General features: G+C 38.3%; 3 protein-coding genes across 6 annotated transcripts; 1 reads left to right on the top strand and 2 right to left on the bottom strand.

The window, feature by feature from the left end:
- The first annotated feature begins 805 nt into the window (after positions 1-805).
- LOC114912631 (BURP domain-containing protein 6) lies at positions 806-1970 on the top strand. Its single transcript, XM_029264355.2, has 2 exons — positions 806-877; positions 954-1970. The coding sequence occupies exons 1-2, from the start codon at positions 842-844 to the stop codon at positions 1800-1802; spliced, it is 885 nt and encodes a 294-aa protein (XP_029120188.2). The 5' UTR covers positions 806-841; the 3' UTR covers positions 1803-1970.
- A 913-nt stretch (positions 1971-2883) lies between these two features.
- On the bottom strand, positions 2884-8611 carry LOC105043604 (BAG family molecular chaperone regulator 7). Of its 4 annotated transcripts, XR_003800663.2 has the most exons (6): positions 7465-8611; positions 6762-6845; positions 4525-4809; positions 3708-3758; positions 3430-3531; positions 2884-3336 (listed from the first exon to the last, which is right to left on the bottom strand). XR_003800663.2 is itself a non-coding variant. In XM_029264120.2 (5 exons), exons 1-4 carry the CDS (start codon positions 8194-8196, stop codon positions 3708-3710), a joined length of 1152 nt encoding a protein of 383 aa, XP_029119953.2. In that variant the 5' UTR covers positions 8197-8611; the 3' UTR covers positions 2884-3336. The 4 variants fall into 4 exon arrangements, 3 of the variants coding, with proteins under 3 accessions (XP_029119953.2, XP_029119952.2, XP_010919495.2); XM_029264120.2 differs by lacking the exon at positions 3430-3531; XM_029264119.2 differs by lacking the exons at positions 3430-3531; positions 3708-3758 and having other exon boundaries at positions 7465-8598.
- A 3010-nt stretch (positions 8612-11621) lies between these two features.
- On the bottom strand, positions 11622-17307 carry LOC105037607 (flavin-containing monooxygenase FMO GS-OX-like 4). The gene is made up of 7 exons (XM_073255746.1): positions 16550-17307; positions 14075-14145; positions 13710-13862; positions 13513-13595; positions 12803-12938; positions 12538-12711; positions 11622-12060 (listed from the first exon to the last, which is right to left on the bottom strand). Exons 1-7 carry the CDS (start codon positions 17283-17285, stop codon positions 11881-11883), a joined length of 1533 nt encoding a protein of 510 aa, XP_073111847.1. The 5' UTR covers positions 17286-17307; the 3' UTR covers positions 11622-11880.
- Positions 17308-19459: the final 2152 nt, after the last annotated feature.

Below are 19459 nucleotides of genomic sequence, written 5' to 3'. Positions count from 1 at the left end.
TTCAATAATTATGAATTGGCATTGTGAATTATACCGTAATATTAAACAAAGTAATGGTGCGAGAAAGATGAGCAACTTTTCTGAGTAATTCTTTTGGGGTTACGATAGCATTGCTCCTTTCATTAAATATGTTCACGACATTTGGCTACTACCTGCCTTTGAGCTTGATAAAACGCCTCTTTTTCTGTCTTTTCTGTCAACAAAAATGTTTTTTTTTTTTTTTAGTGAAGAAAAATGTTTTAATAACACAAAAATGTAACTCTAGAAAACCATCCAGCTGGTGTGTGTATTCTTATCCCACTAAACTGGAATTTTGCATTGTGAACTGCACCTCATAATGAAGCAGCGCGAATAATGGTGGAAGTGAGTTGAGTGATTTCGTCGAGTGATGTTTCTGACTTACCATAGCATTGCTTATTCTATAAATCGGCAGGTCTTTCTGTAGTTGCTAAAACAAAGAGCCAATTTCTTGAGAGCTGCACAAAACCAAGATCCGTGTTTTTTACTCCAATCATATGGAATATTTATATCATTGGATATATGACAAAAGGAAAAAAAAAAAACGAAGACCGTTCTTGACTCTTGCTTATTCTATAAATCGGCTGGTCTTAGTTGCTAAAAACAAAGGCCCAATTTTTTAAGAGCGATCCAAAAGCAAGATCCAAATCATACGGAATCGGTACATTATTGGATATATATATATATATATATATATATATATAGAAAAATGAAGACCGGTCTTGACTCTATTATCTCCTCTCTTCATACACTTGCTCGATTTCTTCTATAAATCCACCAGCTTTTGTGTGTTTTGAGCATTCACTCGGGTCGTCAGACGGTCATGGATCACCTCCTTTCTCTCCTCTCCATTCTTGTGGTAAGGGAGCAGCTAATTACCTCTTTTATGTGAGATTACTTTGTAGACCACTAACCCAAACAAGATATTGCTTTAGCTTGCAGTTGGAGTAACCCATGCAGCCTCGCCTACAGAGCTCTACTGGCGAAGCGTCCTGCCCGACACTCCCATGCCAAATGCCATTGCCGACCTAATAAAGCATAGCACCGACGTCGGGCAACTAGCTCTTGGCCATCCTGTAACGAAGGCCATGGCTACAAGCACTAAACTCCGTTCTTATTTCTTTCTGGAGAACGACTTGCACGACGGTGCCAAGTTTACTTTGCACTTCACCGGCACCGGCTCCAGGCCGTCCCTTCTGACACGCCAAGAGGCCGACTCCATCCCCTTCACCACCACCAAGCTTCCGGAGATCCTCTCCCGCTTCTCCAACGAGCCCGGTTCTCACGAAGCCAACGCGATCGAGACAACCCTTGAAGAGTGCGAAGAGCCGGCGGGGTATGGTCAGATCAAGAAATGCGCCACTTCACTTGAATCCATGCTGGATTTCACTACATGGGCCCTGAGAACTCGCGACATCGACACTGTTTCGACGAGAGTCGGTAAGGAGGACTCTTCGGAGCAGCAGTATAACGTGGTCGGCGTGCGAGAGGCGACGGACTCCCCTGATTGGGTGGTCTGCCATGTCCAGCCCTATGCATACACCGTGTTCCACTGCCACACCAAGGGCAACTCCACGGCACACATGGTTTCCATGGTGGGGGAGGACGGAACGAAGGCGGAGGCGCTGGCCGTGTGCCATGATTACCTGGATGGTCCGAACCCGAAGATCCTGGCCTTCCGAGGGTTCCCAGCGAAGCATGGGACTGGAAACGTCTGCCACTTCCAGCCCCAAGACAATATTCTCTGGATACCCAAAAGCACTGGGACTTTTCTGGCTTCCTGATGTTAATGGTGTCGCGGTGTGAGCTATATTGAAGTGAGGGCGTCGCGTTGGCTACGGGCCCTTATCAGGTGTTGATGTTATCATGATCTAAATGACGCATCTCTTTGTTGGCCGATGTATCTACGTATGTGTTCTAGTTATTATTATATAAATAAATAAACTCTTATCGAGTTTGGATCTCGATAGATCTGCTTTCCTCCACCTCTGGCTAGCTCACAGCACAAGGAAATATAAGCACAAGCAACGGAATCAAATCTGCATTCAATGAAGCAGGTTGGCATCGAGGGATGGTTGCAATAGAGTCCCTATTGTTCGAAGCAAAACAAAAAGAACCACTCTAATGCCAGGTACAGGAACCCATAATAAGTTTCAAGCAGCTAACAACTCAAATGATATAATATAAGTTGGTGCAAAGTTTGGACAAAAATAATATACGTTGGTGGAATCTAGAATCTATGATGCACGCAACTGTATGGCGCACAAAATCGGCGCTATAGAGGGCTATATATGCCATCACTCGTGTTTTCTCTGTAATACTATTTTAGGACCGTTGATGGGGAAGCATAACATCCATCATTTTAGATGAAAGAAAGCAAATATCCTTGGGCGATAGATTAAAAATAAATAAATAAATAATATTAAATAGAATAAGATATAAAGAGATAATTTTAATTAAGAGATAATATTTCTTGCCAAATAGATTATGCAAACCAAAGGAGTTATAATAGAGAAATCCAAAAGGGTTGTAAAATATTGAAAACATAAGATACTATTTCCTACTCCTAAAGGGAAAATCTGATATCAAGACGACTCCATGTTCAATTGGATGCAAATATAAGTGTAGATAAGGTGACTTTCTGCCGTTCGGATCTTTGCCAAGTGTGTTTCAGTCCAGTCCTGCAAATTCCTGTGCAATGGTAAAGTCAGCTGATCATTTGCGGGTTGATTATCTTCAATGTTTACTCCCAGTACTGTCTAATGATATCACCTACCATCAATTCACAACACCAGAAACTAATTACAAGCAACATATTTAGTCCAAGGAAGCAACTTCTGATGACTAACAGTTTTACTATCAAAATGATGGTAAAAGGACCACCCTGATTTCAGATAGAGAAGTAGAAAATATGCTGCTTTGCTTAGCACATAATAGGTCCAGCAAAACTGTCCTGAACAGTTCAACCAAAGAAATTAAACAAAAATATAGCAAAGCAAACAGCACTGCTCTTGTAGTCCCTGAAAATAGTTAGAAACTGCAAAATCTCTCCCTACTTTTTGAGGGAAAATCTAACACAGATTTAGAAAATGAAGTCAGGCGATGCATTGCTCTGGCTATCTTCTTGGTTAAGCATATTGACGACCTGTGCCATGCCTGCAGCCATATCATTTACCATGGAACCACCAGCAGGGAGATCAAACTTTCTGCGCTTCACGAACCCAACTTCCCAGATGGCTGCGGATCCACCACATCCAGCATAGCCTCCAGTTCCTCCACCATTGACTTCCTTGCTGCCCGAACCATTAAAGTTGAGCCCTAAGAAGAGAAACAAATGCAAGAGCAGTCAAATTAACACAAGCCATCATCTTGGGTTGACAGACATCAACCTGAGCTTACTGATTGACTTACCATAAAAACAGGCAACAGAACATGAGGAAAAAAAGAAATGCATGACTGAGCTTCTTTTCAGTGGTCCACAGTCATCGGAATTGGTGCTTTATACTAAAACACCTAATCAATAACAATAACCATGCACTCTTTTAGTTGGTGCACTATGTTATCTACTCTAAAAATTTAATGTACCATTCTATATAGTTCTGCACCCCTAGGAACCAAGGGACAAAAAACACAAAAGACAATTGTTGTATTGATGCAAATTACAGATGGATAAAAAAGAAATATAGTACCTAAAGGGAATAGCTTCTTTTCGGCCTCCACAATAGGGGTCTTCCAAACTCCTGTGTCATAAATAGATCAAAAATCGGGTGGAAAGGAGTAGTTCTAGGGGTCTATCTTATAAGATGAAAGATCTTGCTAAAGTTGCATCAATTTCCACACCAAAAGCTTGTTCATGTGCTTTCTAAATATGTAAATGACACATGTGAGAATCATCAAAGAAGCATTTCTTTCAAGGAGAAAAATTGAATTTCATTCTCAGTGTGGTTGGCAATATCATCACCATCTTCTAGGGAAGGAGATAAACAAATATGAAGTCATCAAGTGATGCTTCTCCTTAGATCATTCTTATGACAAACAGAACCCTTGGTTTCAACTCAAGGTGCAGCTGTACACTCGGCAGTCTCCTAATTTTACAACAGACTGCCATGAAAACTGAAAGGTTTTGATTCATCAATATGAGATGTTTTGAGATAGCCATTGTTGCATATACCACGTTGTGACTAGCAAGGTTCTTTAATAACACCAAAATACAATGATTAATAAAACGACACAGTGAACAGTGCTGATTGGATGGAAAGTTTGAGAAGAAAATAGATAAAATTTAATAGTCGTAGGAAAAATACTAATGCAGACTATGAAGTAAAATAATCATAAAAGCATGGCCACAGTGATACCAAAGCATTTTGAGTTCCATGCACATAATTGAATGGCCAGAATCAATACAAAGACCTCTCAGTCCACGACACAACTAGATAAATACATATGAAGCTATTTAATTAGCTAAAAAATAGAATTATGAGATTGCTAGAATGGTAGAAACAGTACCTCAATGGCATCTACTGTAAGAAGGAGAATAATAATTCTCTCAGAGAACCTTTGGCGTTCTTCTGCATCAATTGCTATACGTTGATGATAAGAGAAATTGTTGAATAAGGCCCTAATCTCCTTCAACTTGGCTTTGGCCACTGCTAGATCCCGAAGTCCACGAAGTACTTGAGAACGCCGGACCAGATGATTTCTATAACTCATCTGAATTAACATTGCAGCATCTTGTGGTAATAATTCCTTCTTCTTACCCCTTTCTCGGGTATGAGACCTCTTGGCAAAAGCCTTAAAAGAGAAGAGGGAAAACAATCTGAATATTGTTAACAAGGCATCCACAAAATGCAAGATGACATTAAAAGTGTTACAAGTTTAACTGCTTCAGTCATATTGAATATATTTTCAGAATTTTAAATTTAAGTAGCCAATCATTTCTTTCAGTTTTTCTTTTCAGTAGTAGCCACTCATACTATGGAACATACTTTGATCCATAAGATGACCACATATATAGACAGAGCTTCTGGTTCAAGATCAAGCTAACATGCATTTCATCTATTCAAGTCAGTAACAGCAATTTGCTGTATGCAGAACTCCATTTACATATAAATGACCGTAAGATCACAAGCTTGTTACTTTATACTATAAAGAGTATCAGAATAGACAGATTAACATTAAAGAAACTGGTGCATAGAGAAACTGTCTAAAACAAAATCAGATATGCTGAAGTGATGATGTTTCATGGGCATTCAATTTGTATCAGCATTGCTGGCTTTATTTTGAAAATTTTGTACTAGCATTCCAACATACTGGATTATAAATTTATTCTTGATGGCATGACAGACTAGCATGCTATATCTCGATAAATATTCAATACAACTCAGATGACACTAAAGATTGTCAACAAAGCATTAATAGAAACCTTAGAAGAGGGAGCTTTGCATAACCAATAATCAGAGTACCATAATATCATGCATTTGGTGACTTAGGGTCGGCATATACAAGTATCATGGTGTATTATGCTGAAACATGGCATGCATGTACATAGAAAAAAAACAATTATCAAAAGTTTGCAATTAGTATATTTAGATCAGCTACATTTAAGAAAGTCATGGAATTGCTTTAGCATGTCATTCATGTTCTGATGCATGATTGGTAAAATTGTTATCACAGATCACATAACATGGCATGAAGATGGCTACTCCTAACCTTGTAGCTGATTGTTAGCTCTGACTTTCATCTGATGATAAATAGTTACAAAAGTAGAAATGGCAAAAGCTTTTCCACTTTGTTTTTTTTCATTGACAAGTTTATGAAAAGTTTGCAATTAGGATACTTAGATCAGCTACATTTAAGAAAGTCATGGAATTGCCTTAGCATGTCATTCATATTCTGATGCATGACAAGTAATATTATTATCACAGATCACATAAAATGGCATGAAGATGGCCATTCTTAACCTTTTAGCTAATCATTAGCTCTGACTTCCACTCTGATAATAAATGCTTACAAATGTAGAAATGGCAAAAACTTTTCCAATTTTTGTTTTTTTTTTTTTTTTTTTTCCATTGACACAGTTTAACAATTTCTCAGTGCCATATTAACTTTTAAATTCATATAGTCATTACTGTAAGCTTTGCTACCAGTTTTGCTGAGTCGGTTTCCCAATAGTACATCAGGCATCTATAATTGATGCCAATTGAAAAGGAAACCAATCACCAAAATGCAAATATCACTTTCATATATTCTCAAAGTAACACTTCTGGTAGTGACTATCAATTGACTATCTGGGACAAGAAGATTTTGTGAATCATTCCTAAATGCATTAAACTGAGTAAAAGAGTTAGAAAGAGATGAGTAGTTTGCAATAATAACTTTCTTAGGGTTTGAAGATTTATCTTTCATGAAGATTTCATTGCGAAGAATTTTTCTTGTGGATTGGTACATAAAACATAAAAATTCTTGCACTCCTTGAAAACTACTGCTCATACCTCCTCAGCCCATGAAATCACATAAAGCTTTAAAATAATGTTTAACGAAGTTAATTAGTGATTTTAGGAAAGTATTCCAGGGACTGCAGATTATACATGCTATCAAGTATCAACTGTGGGCAGGATAGGGGCACGGATAATGGTCCATAATGAAAGCAAAAGCCAGCACAATTAGTACCACTTTCAAATTTGTATAGTCAGCCTCAGTCTCTAAAGTGGTCTCATGCAATGAATTCTGTGCGCGATGAGTACCTGTATTAGCTTGAAAAATGTCATTGATACAAGCTGTTGAGTTCCCAACAGAGTAAGATCCATCATGGTACAAGTTTGCACAACCTGGTTTGGGAAGGAACCAGATATTGACATCATAGCTTATACATCTAATTTCACATATACAAACACCTAAATGTAATAATCTGGAGTTTCCAGCAATTAATCAAAATAAATTTTGAGGGAAAGCCTCATGCATTAATGAGTTGAGTTGTTACATTTGGTGCTCACCATGGACCAATCCCCACCTTATGAATATCAAATAATCCATCTTGTCACGTTGGACCTAAACCAATCCTCTATTATCCCTCATTAAATTACCCCCATAGAGTCATTGCCTTGTAATTTGTCTCTATCTTTTCACTGTACCATCTGCAGGCCATACTTTCACTCATCTCTTTCATCTCTATCCCTAGCTTCATTTTCCAATCCCCGAGCCTCGTATTTCCATCAAGTGCTCTAACAAGTCATGTGACTAATTAAATTCTATTCATTGAACAATATTCTCTCTTTCACTGATAGTTAACGCCTTGCGTCCATTTGTTTATTTCCATCTAAAAAGAAGCATTATAAACTATAATCCAATAAAATTTCTCAGATCGCATAAATTTATGAATGCAACCGAAAAAGTGAAATTAATAAGTGAAAAAACAAGCACTGCTTAAAAGAAGCTAAGATGACGGACCTTTCTTGAGGTGACGGGCCTTTGATTAAAAGACTCTTCAATCTCCACCACCCGCGCGGTGCTCCCCGCCCTCTTGTTGCTCTTCTTCACCTTCTCCAACGCATCTTGCGTGGCCCCAGCGGGAACCGTGGACGCCTGGAACGAGTAGGTGTGGGACATGGGTCCATCTTTCGCCTTCCCCTTGATCTCCACCGTCCACCTGACATTCATCTCCAACCCTCGGTTCGTCTCCGCTATCAATTTATACTTCTGATCGTACCCCTGCCCCCTCGCCCCCTTGATGTCGGCCGTCCACTTATACCTGCAGTCACCGGTGTCGATCCTGGAGCCGAGGGCCCGATCATACCCCAGTTCAAGGGCAGCGACCCGGTCGCTGAGGTTCCGGATGCAGCTTTCCATCTCCGCCCGCTCCTGGATCCACCGGATGACGGCGGTTGGCGACGCCGGGCGGTCGATCTGGATCAGATCAGCCGCGCTGTCGAAGAAGTCAAGCGGGAAGGTGGGCGGAGGGAAGGGGACGAGGCATTGGAGGGGGAGATCAAGGAGGCTTGGGCTAGGGTTCGGGGCATCGAGGGAGAGGCCGAGGTGCTCCTCGACGAGCTCGACGGCGTCTGCGAAAGGTGAGGGAAAGGGGAAGAGAGCTCTTGGCCGGGAGAACAAGGAGGTCTTTCTATAGAAGGGAGGAGGAGAAGACGAAGGATCGAGGAGGTCGAATCGGTGGAAGCCGCTCATGTTTAAAGAGGAAGAGAAGGAGCGAGGAGACGACCGTTATTGAGGGAAGAGAAGGAGATGAAGAGCAGGGAAGAGGAACGAGAAAATGGAGGTGGAGGAGAGGAGGAGGATTTTAATATGGAAAGTTGGGCGCAGCGGATGAGGGAGGGGCGGATCGCCGCGTATTTCTGATCCGTTGGGCATTCGATGGGAGGATGACCTCAATGGTTAGAAAAATTACGGAAATGTCTACCGTGCGTTACAGTAAGGGTGGGTGGTTTTGGGGAAGAAGAGGGGTTTCGTGGAGATAGCGACCTGAGCATGCAGTCGGAGACACGTGGAGAAAAGGAAGCTCGGGCGCATGAAGGCGACCAGGACACACTGTTTTTGGAGACCAGGAACGGAAAAATCATACGGGGCGGAGACCGTAAAGAATCATGAGATGGGACTCTTTTTATATTATTTTTATTTTAAAATTTAAAGTTATTTATGGATGAGAGAATCTCTATAAATGGAGTGCGTTAGTGTTATAATTTAAAAAAAAATTGCACTCGACAGGAGATCCTTCGTGAGGAAAAATCATCCACATTTTTTTATTTTTATTTTTTTCATTTAACCTCCCCGTCTGCTTCTTTTCATCAATTTTTTTTTTTTTTTTATTCATAAGATTTCCTCCAAAATTCTCTTTTCTCAATCTCATATGTAAGAAAGATCCTTCATAAGAAAAGACCGTTTATATATATATATTATATTATTTATTTATATATATATTATATATATATTTTTTTTTTTTTTTTTTTTCTCATCAAATCTCTTCACCTAACCTCTTGCTCATCAAATCATCTCTCACATCCATGATATTTTTCTCTTGAATCATTTTCACCTCTTCTAAATTTTTCTTTTTATTCCAAACCTTTGCATTTAATAATCCATGAAATCAAAGAAATGGTGTAGAAGGGGCTTGGCAACTATAAGGCTAAAGAAGTCCAGTTTTGGATTTTTTTTAAAAAAAATGTTTCAAGGACTACATTATAGATTATCAAGTTCAATTTTTATGACCGTTGAGATCAAAAGTTCAAAACTACTGAAAATTAAGTTATAGAGAAGTAGTTGTCGTTGTGGCTGCATCCGTGGTACATGTTTTTTTGGTATTGTTCCAAATGAACTCAATAAAAGCCTGTAGGAACCTGACACGTTCACACGTGCACGACCAAAAAAATATATTCCATTTACTCATGGATTTTTTTTTACTTTTTAATAAATTATTTTTCATAATGACGATCATCTGAAACTTATTTTCGAATTTATTGTCCACGTGTGAAATCGTTATTTGAAGCGATGATTTCATGCCTCATGCCTCTCATATGACAGACGTGATGTCACGTCGTGAAAATTTGCCACATCGAGAAATTACCATTTGAAGTGATGATTTCTCAAATCATCTTTTAGTAGGGTGATTTTACTGAAATTGCCCGTTCAAGTGAAATCACCCCTTCAAATGGCAGTTTCAGGGAGTTTTCCAGAAGCCCCCGCGATCCCCGCCCGTCTCCCTGCACTCCGACCTTTCTTCTCGCCTTTCCATCTAAACTGGTCCCATTTCTCTCCTTTCCCTCTGATTCAAAAGTCCTCTTCACCCTCCAGCCACGTGCATCCCTTTTTTTTTTTTTTTTTTCGTGTTTTTGACTGTGACACAGAGTGGATCACCGACTTCCCCATCCGATGTCCATCCTCCATTAGCCTCGCATGTTCCCCATGTTTCTTCTACATTTCTCCAACCATCCAAAATTTTTTTAATTTATAATTTCAAATGTTTAAATTAAAATATATGATTAGGTTTGATTTATTTTGTGTTATTAAGAGTGATTTGTAATATAATTTTCATGTATTAATTACAGTAAATTAAGTGATTATGTTAAGTTTATTATCTTAACCTAAGAGATGACTTGTCGTAAGTGTCAGTGGGTCTGATCTCAACAACTTCATCATCATCAGTGATAGGACATCAAAGACCTCGAAAATAGCAGTCAGAACAACTCCATAGGACAAAAAGTTTTGGATTTTTCAAGACATTCAATCATATAGTTTATCACTACACAAGGCAGATTAACTATCATCTGAAAAAATGTTTGTGAGGGATAAATATCCATATGTGATACATTATCTCTATGATCTCTTCTAGACAGAAAATTAAACGTTAATATATGATGAATTAATCTATTTTTCGATAATAATAGATATGCATTAGGTTTACTTATTTGTCCAAAACTATCATTTTCAAAAATAGTTCTGATACAATTACGGTAACCTAATCTATTATGACTCCAACAAGTGATATTAAAGTATCGACCACCATTTGATGGAATACCTAAAATTTGATCAAAAATATCACAAGTCAAACACGATCATCTTTCCTTTCACAAAGCATAAAACATAACAAGCTGATCTATCAAAGCTAAAATTACTATAAAAATATTTAACTATAATAGATATGTTGGCTTATTCAATGTAATCATGGAATGTCAACCCATTCTTTCAAACAAAAACTCAATTCGAAAATCACTAAAAGAACTTAACTATTCTTCCCCTATAGCTTTTCGTTGAGAAAAATTTGATTGATATTTTTTACTATACTCAGAGTTCAAAAATAAATCTTCTTCATACCTATCACGAGACTTTTGTTTCCTTTTCCACTCGAGCTCATTTTCCTTTGAAAATATTCTCATATTTTCTTGAAGCCATGTAATTGATTCAGACTGAAATATAGACACGAGAGAGAGAGGGTTCTCTGGATGCTTAGAGAGCAAGGGGATGGGGGAGTTTTAGAGAAAGTTATCAGCACATCAAAAGGGTCCTAGAGAACAAAGTTGCGGGGATTATCAGGGGTTTTAGAAAGCAAGGGAAGTTGGGGGGGGGGGGATGATTAGATGCTAGAAGGGAAGGGGTGGGGAGTGGGGTATTTAAAATCATGAAATCATCTTTTGAAATAACGATTTCATTGAAATTATCAGTCCAAAAAGCGATTTCACTAAAATCATCAATCCAACTGATGATTTCAGTGAGATTGCTATTTCAAAAGACAATTTTACTGAACTCGCCATTTCTATTGGCGAGTTTAGCAAAGTCGCCATTTCAAACGGTGATTTCTCTATATGGCCACATCAACAGCTTGCGTGGACGAGAAATGGCCACTTCAAGTGGCGATTTCATGCGTGGACAATAAATCCAGAAATAAGTTCCGCCTGCAGTTTTGAATATAATTTATTAAAAAGCAATAAAAAAAAATCCCTTACACACAGACCATATTACAAAGCAACTGAAAAAAGTCACATAGAAAGCCATGTATAAAACCCAAGAAGATATGGCATATATATCTTCCAGCCACCCACCAATCAAGCAGGATTAAGCTATTAGATAATTATTCATCACAATATCCTCTTGAAACCATGTAAAGCTGAACCATGCCAGCTCGAACAAATATATATTTCTACAAAGAAGTCACATAGAAAGCCATGTATAAAACCCAAGAAGATATGGCATATATATCTTCCAGCCACCCACCAATCAAGCAGGATTAAGCTATTAGATAATTATTCATCACAATATCCTCTTGAAACCATGTAAAGCTGAACCATGCCATCTCAAACAAATATATATTTCTACAAATAACTATTAATTAGGCAAACAATCATCAAAAACAAAACGTTGTCATAAAAATTTTTGAAAATCTCTACCTGCTTCTGCAACTAAACGATCATCATTCCATTCATCTCGATAGCTCTCTGGATGGGCTGTTCTGTTCGCCCTATTTGCCACATACATCTGCTTCCTCCACCCTTCCATGGGAGGGTACCCGCATTCATGGGCAAGCCAGTCGTTGTATTCAAACTGCAACATTGGAAAGCAAGTTGGTTCAGGAGACCTGCAAATGTTGCAAAAGACCAACATTTTCCATGCCACGACTGGGTGTTCTCTGCATTCTCATTTTCCTGATTACCTAATAGTTTGTATATTTTGATTAAAGTTATTACCTCATACAACATTTTCTCAAAAAAGATTCACATAATGCTATATATATTAGCCAGGATAAGAGCTTTGCATGCTTAGAAATAGAAAAAAAACATGATCATGTACAAGATTTTATGACATAATAGTTTATGTTTGCTAATAATAAAAGCATTCTTTTTCTTAACATTCTTTTTCCTTTATTGAAATTCCTAACAGGACAAACTCTGATAATAGCCTAGAAATGAATTTCCAGCATTCTATAGCAATAGTATATCTCAGAACTGATGTCATAATCCTAATAATGCCAGGTCTTTTAGAAATTTCAACAGCTCAATGATTGTCTATGTGGACAGGTACCCAAAATTTCGAGATGTTATGTGTGTATCTTTTGGGCCATCCAGCAGCTTCCGTTTGCAGGTAAAAGGCTTTCACATCTTCCATCATTTCCTCCTGCGTTGGAAGTGCAATCCGTCCTGATAAAACGCCTGCTACCCACTTGCTTTGCAGTTCAAACATGGGGAAAGGGATCACCTGGCACCAAGGTTATGATCATGCTAAAAATTATAGTTTCTTAAATAGGAATCTCCAGAAAAAGAAGCAGAAATTTATCTATGAAGTACACCTTCCAAGGTATTCCAATGAAGGAAAGGCATGGGGCCAGCTCTGGGGGGAAAATGTGCTTGTAGAGAGGCCCTACACGGTTGTCATCCACGTTCACAACACCATTGGTCTCAAGGAAAGGAAAATGATACCTGTACCTGAAGGAAAATAATGAAAAGTGGAATATCATAATAAAAATACCATCCAAATAATGTTCCAATGAAACTTCAAATAAGTGCCAGACTAGCATATCTTGAAATCACTGAAACAATATAAAATCACATGCTTAACTGAGATGTGCAAGAAGCAGATGTGAAACTAGCTAAAGCTTACATCATGCCACACTTACAGTTTGTCTATGAATGTGTTTAACACAAAAAGCAGCACATATATTAGTGCATGTCTTTTCTAAGCACAATATACTTCTTCAACAATAACAGTCACAATACTTGAAGGAATTAAGGTTGAGGCATGTCGTCGATATGAGTCAGGATTTACCTAGCAAAGAAAACAAATAGCAAAATGGATGCAAGCAATTGACAACTTTCAGCATGTTTTCACTTCTTGAAAATCGAACTAACATATTAAACAATGCAAACAGTCCATATATTCTCTTTAATTTGTGGACTTTTATTTCGCTCTGTCGTATAATCAACTATGTTAAGCCATCCCACACCCAAAATTAAAGATTATATCAGAATTGAATTTTGCAACAGATGTCAGTATGCATACCCAGTACAATGCATAATGACATCAACATGGACTGAACTTCCATCTTGAAAGACCACATGACCATCTTCATGAGCACTTTCTACCTGTGATAATTCAACCGATATTAGAACTTCTAATCTACATTCAGAATATCACACTCAAAAAACACGATCGCCCAATTCTCCCTCACGTGACTCACCAAGGGAAAGAATATTTACCATAGAATGAAGCCACACATTGCCATAGCTAGGCGGCTTACTGGGAGTTCCATCAGATGCTGATCTAGTTGCAATATGAACTTCTTTAGCAAAGCTGGAGATGTCCCTTGAGATGTCATTAGCGCTAGATGAGCTCCCAATTATAACAACAACCTGTCGACAACATAAAGGGTCCGATATGACACTGGCTACGGTTTGTAGATCTTTTGGAGCTAGACCAAGATAGTGTTATCTATCTAGGATGTTGTAATGACTTCTTATGGATGATTCCACACCCCCACCCCCCCAACCAAACGAAAAACACTTTTTATAGATGATGTTTTGTGTGAGAATAAATTTTCAGGGAAATTTAACAGAACACACACTTGGTCAATAAATGGCTCGGGGACACGATAGTTGTGGCTATGCATTTGCTTCCCAGGCCATGCATCAATACCTGAAAATAGCAAGTATTACCAATCAGCATCAAGTTTAAGGAGCAAACTAGAAACCCAACAATAAATATGGATAGAATATTTGTCCAACACACTTCGTTGGAAGGTTATGACAATCATTTTTCTTGGCATGAATAAGTAAAACTTTTGACAGTTCAAAACAATGAAAACATTTATCATCTTTTGTTTCCTTACTTCTCTAGGTGTATCAATGTATATCCTTAAGCAACACTTCTAAATAACAAGTGAATTTGGTCAAACTGTGAATAGGGATTTAGAGGCGAAAGAACTTTTTTGAAAAAAACAGAATCTTGTGGCAGACATAGCAAAAGTAAAATTAGTGCCAACCAATATGGTAAAAGTCGTGATAAACAGCAAAATGGATTTAGTATGAGAAACTTAAGATCAATGGGTAGTTGGATGTCATAAACACTGCCTTGAGTAACCCATAAAACAATTAACAAAATTATTATGTTAGGTTATATTTTGAAATTGCATGTATGCATATGTACGTCATATATAATGCATGGTACATGATACGTATTAAACAGTAAAATTAAACGAGATAGATGTGAATTATTTGCCATATAACAGTATCTTTAGCAAGCTTAGTGCCATCAATTCTATCCGCTCTTTATGCAGTTCTGGTACCATTGCCACAATTATAATAAATAAGAAATAATATGAAACTGTGGGACACTGCTGTCTATTCTCAAAGTGGAAAAGAAAACTATGCAAACAAGAAGTTTTTTCAAGTGAGGCAACCAAAATAGGGTGAAGTACTCTACAAATAACAATTAGATGACAGATTAATAACTCTAAACTGGAAAGAATTCATAAAGGCAGTTCATGATAAAGTTGTAAACTTATCGACAAAAAAAAATATCTTTAACAAGACAAGAGCTTTCTCAAGGAAGGAATATAAGTAACAATATACTGATTCACTGGATTGCATGCGTTGAGATGTGCCTTCAGTGCACACTCAGCTCAAATCTTCACCATAATATCATGTGAATTCAAATATGAATGAAAAATAATACTGAATTAACCAAGGTTTGCTAAACTGGTGCCAACCAGCCAATACGGCCGGGACAGTTCCGTTTTGTGCCGAACCAAGGCGAACCAATGAAGGAAACAGGAGCCGAATCGGGAGAAGAAAAAGAGAGAGAAATAGAGAGAGAGGAGGAGGAAGAAAGAAAAGAAGGGAGGGGAAGGAGGAGGCGAGGCCGTCGGACGGCGTCCGACTGGCCATCGTGGCCGCCCGACGGTGTAGTCCGCGCAGGCGGCACCACGTCCGGCCCCTGTTTCACGGATTTTCTAAAAAAAATCCATGAATAGGGGAAGTCAGCATTTTTTTTAAAAAAAAATCATGAAATCAGCAACTGGGTTGCCGACTTCATGTCTTTAAATCAAAAAAAAAAACCCACGGACCCTATTTTATTTCGAAGGAGGCAGACCGACGGAGCCGCGGAGGCCCTCCTCTCGCTCGACTACCCTCAGGCCCATCAGCGTGGGCTCGCCGACCACTGAGGGCCTCGTGATGAAGCTGGTATCCGTTTGGTAGGTCGCCCCCCCCCCCCCCGGAGCACTCTCTCTCTTTTTCTTGCTCTTTTGAAAGCCCCATTGGGCGATACGGGGCTCGAAAGCCTTCTAACGGCCGTAGTGGGCCACCGCCGGCCTCCGACGGCTCCCGCCTCCCTCCCTCTCCTCCTCTCTCTCTCTTTCTCACTTTCCCTTCCTGTAGCTCAGGTGTACCGAATTTATCGGCCGAACCGTATCGGTTTCCTGCCGATCCGATATGATACAGGGTGTACCGGCCGGTTCGGCACGGTATAGAAATCCTGGAATTAACAATATTTACCAAATGAGGGGGGAAGAACGGATACTAAATGGAATGTCTATCACACCAAAACTTTCACCTACTAAAGTTCCATTCTTAACTAGAATTGCCAAATAAGAAATAGTGAAAAAATTAATCCTGCATTGAAATGTAGCAGTATATTCGTATTAAACCATGACTATATTACTAAGAGAGACAAGGATTCTGTGCAAAAAGAGTTAACAAGTTCATATTAAACATTAAACATAGCACCAATCATCACTAATATTTGCAATACCAGGATGTTCAAAGTGAACTTTAAGTAACTCTACGATCTTCTAGTTAAAACAACTCCGATCCCCTGAAGAAACACCCCAAATCAGAAACAGAGGGCAGAAATAATTTCGCTTCAAGATTATTATTATGCGGAATACTTGTGATCGTACTTCCTTGCATAGCTAGAACGGTTTCATCAAGAAAAAAAATTATATGAAGTCTTAGAATTTTAACACGAGTCAGTCTTCTGGTTATCCTTCTGCAATAATATGAAGTCAAGAACGGAGTAAGCATAGAGAAGAAAAGAGTACCGGGAATCTCGGCGACCCGAGGCTCTGTGTAGTGGCCGATGCAAACGACCACCGCATCATAGACCTCGCTCTCCTCACCGCCGTCGCCGCTGCTGACCCTCCTCGACCTCACTGTCCACGTCCCATCCTCTTCCCTCTCCACCTGGCCAACCTCCGTCCAGAACCGTACCATCCCGTAGAGATCGAAATCCCGAGCGAAATCCTCCAGATAGCGAAGCACCTCGCGGTGGCCGGGGAACCGCCGGGGGTCCCCTTCGCCATCGCCACGGCGGTGGAGGGAGACGAAGGGGTAGTCGAGGAAGCCCATGGACTCGCGGGGGAGATTGGTGCGGAGGGAATCGAATAGGCTGGAGTGGACGACTTTGCGGGCGGGGTCGAGGCCGAGGGGGTCGGACTCGACAGCGGAGGTGTAGACCCATGTTCCGCCGACCGAACCGCCGCGCTCGAAGACGACGACGCGGTGGCCCTCCCGACAGAGCTCGCGCGCGGCGGCGAGGCCGGCGGCGCCGGCGCCAATTACAGCGACTCGACGGGGGATCATCGGGGGGAGGGAGGTGGAGGAGAGGTGGCGGGCAGGGAGAGGCGAGGAGGAGGGCATGACAAATAAACAGAGAGAGGCGAACAGGACGGAACCTTGATCTCTCAGCGCCGGCGATGACTGTCGCCAGGATTTGCATCTAAACACAAAGGCGACAAAAACAGTTAAAACACCAAGGCGACAAAAAACGAAGGTCATCGTGCGCGACCGAACTTTTTTTTTTTTTTCAAGAGCAGTTCTTTGTGCACTGCATGTGCAACAAAAATGTTGCGGAGCGCACCGCGGCCGGTGTTTGGTCAGGTGGCATAAAAAAAATATTCCTTACTGTAAAAATTTAATAATATGATACCATATTTAATAATATGAGCTGAATGATTTTTCAATACTGCAAAAATTTAATATAATTTAATTTAATTTTAAAAATTTGAAATTGATGTAAATATTATTTCCTTCCAAAATACCTTTGGAAAGGATACTTTATTTTGAATGTTGTTTTCCTAAATTCGTTCTATTTCTATCGCATCGAATGTTCAAAATTTTCCCATAACTTACTATTTTGTCAAATAAATATCATAAAGACATAAATTATTTTATATGAATTTATATGAATATAAATAATTCTTTATTACTTAATAAAATTATATTAATAATAGCTATGGTTTCTTTTTTTTAACGGTATTATTGAAATGGATCATTTTTTCTGTTAGTACAACAGAAGTAATAATATAGTTATGGAAAGTTATAAAAAATATAAGAGCTTTCAAAAAGTCATATAAGTCTCGTGAAGTAATATAAAAGCCTTCTTTTTGCATTTCATGAAATTTGGATAAGAAATATGACTTCTTATCTCTTGGTATAATATTATATAGTCTTGTATGACTTCCTATTTTGTGTTTTAGAAGCATAAATCACTTCATATGAACTTGTATATATGAATATAAATAATTTCTCATTACTTAATAAAATTACATAAATAATAGCTATGGCTTCTTTTTCATAACAGTATTATTGAAATAGAGCTTTTATTCCTATTGATGTAAAAGAAAATAATAATACTATCATGAAAAATTGTAAAAAAAAAAAAAGATTATGACATCTTGCTTGCTTTTTATGACTTTCGGTGACTGTATTATTACTTCCTATTGTACTAACAGAAAAAAATACTTTATTTCAACAATACCGTTAAACCATAACTATTATTCATACAGTTTTATTAAGTAATAGAGAATTATTTATATTCATACAAATTTATATGAAGTGATTTATGCATTTAAAATTCTCATTTGATAAAATAGAAAGTCATACAAGACTATATGATATCATACTAAGAGATAGAAAATCATATTTTTTGATTCAGAAGTCATAAAATGCAAAAAAAAAATTTATATTACTTTTTGATAGTTTATATGATTTTTCGATAATTTTTATGATATCTTATTTACTTTTTATGACTTTCCATGATAGTATTATTATATTTTGTTATACTAACAGAAAAAAGCCCGATTTCAACCTGCCAACGCATTAACTCTACTTAATTGCCTAAAAAATTGTAGTAGTAAAAGATTTACAAAACAAAAGATCTATAGAGGAAAAATATCTTACGGGTGCGATATGTTGTCTTGAAGTTGTTGGAACGGATGGATTCTATTTCTTTCTTCAATAGAATAGAAGAAAAGAAAAAGAAAAAGTAAATTTTATTGTAGAGCCGTATGCACAAAAGATGCCTGTGCGGTTAGAAAAAATGTTAGTATAACTTCGGACGCATATGATTCACTGCAGAAAAATTTTGAACATCCGATGTTCAGATAGAAATAGAATGAATTGAAAAAGAAAAAAAAAATAACATTCAAAATGATCACCGTTTAAGCAAAATAGAACATCTGAAAGTATTTTGTAGAAAAAAATATTTTTATTAATTTTAAATTTTTAAAATTAAATTTAACTGTATTAAATTTTTATAATATTAAAAAATCACAGAGCCTCCGTTATTAAATGCAATGTCAGATTGTGAGTTGATGGTTAAGAAAGATATTTTTTCTATACTACATAGATCAATCAGCGATTGTTGTGTGCTACATATCATTTTCGTTGCATCGCACGTGATGCACTAAGAATTAGTCTTTTTTAAAAGCCCTCCTACAGACCACCCAAAAAAAAAAAAAAAAAAGCACCAGGAAAGGATTCATATCGCGGCCAGCCCATGTGATGTCACGAGGGGCTGGGCGGACCAAGATTCCCGTAGGCGCGACGAGGCACTGACGTGGCACCTAATGAACGGCCTCAATGTGATCTACACATGTACGGTTATTAGCGCAATGGACCAATGCAGTATTTTATTTTTTATTTATTTTATTTTATTTATTTATTTTATT

The sequence above is a fragment of the Elaeis guineensis genome, chromosome 4 (assembly GCF_000442705.2).
Source record: "Elaeis guineensis isolate ETL-2024a chromosome 4, EG11, whole genome shotgun sequence".
Taxonomy (NCBI): Eukaryota; Viridiplantae; Streptophyta; class Magnoliopsida; order Arecales; family Arecaceae; genus Elaeis; species Elaeis guineensis.
This window is presented reverse-complemented; position numbering and strand designations above follow the sequence as displayed.

What these genes read in the sequence shown, in the direction of transcription:
- LOC105043604 (XM_029264119.2), bottom strand. Translation starts at nt 8,196, where the DNA reads ATGAGCGGCTTCCACCGATTCGACCTCCTCGATCCTTCGTCTTCTCCT. An exon ending in CATTTTTCAAGCTAATACAG is followed by an intron (nt 4,810 to 6,761) that starts GTACTCATCGCG and finishes TTCTCTTTTAAG; the next exon opens with GCTTTTGCCAAGAGGTCTCA. An exon ending in TTACAGTAGATGCCATTGAG is followed by an intron (nt 3,337 to 4,524) that starts GTACTGTTTCTA and finishes TTCTCTTCTTAG; the next exon opens with GGCTCAACTTTAATGGTTCG.
- LOC105037607 (XM_073255746.1), bottom strand. Translation starts at nt 17,285, where the DNA reads ATGACCTTCGTTTTTTGTCGCCTTGGTGTTTTAACTGTTTTTGTCGCC. An exon ending in CCGAGCCATTTATTGACCAA is followed by an intron (nt 13,863 to 14,074) that starts GTGTGTGTTCTG and finishes TGTTGTCGACAG; the next exon opens with GTTGTTGTTATAATTGGGAG. An exon ending in TCATTGGAATACCTTGGAAG is followed by an intron (nt 12,712 to 12,802) that starts GTGTACTTCATA and finishes CCTTGGTGCCAG; the next exon opens with GTGATCCCTTTCCCCATGTT.
- LOC114912631 (XM_029264355.2), top strand. Translation starts at nt 842, where the DNA reads ATGGATCACCTCCTTTCTCTCCTCTCCATTCTTGTG. An exon ending in CTCTCCTCTCCATTCTTGTG is followed by an intron (nt 878 to 953) that starts GTAAGGGAGCAG and finishes ATATTGCTTTAG; the next exon opens with CTTGCAGTTGGAGTAACCCA.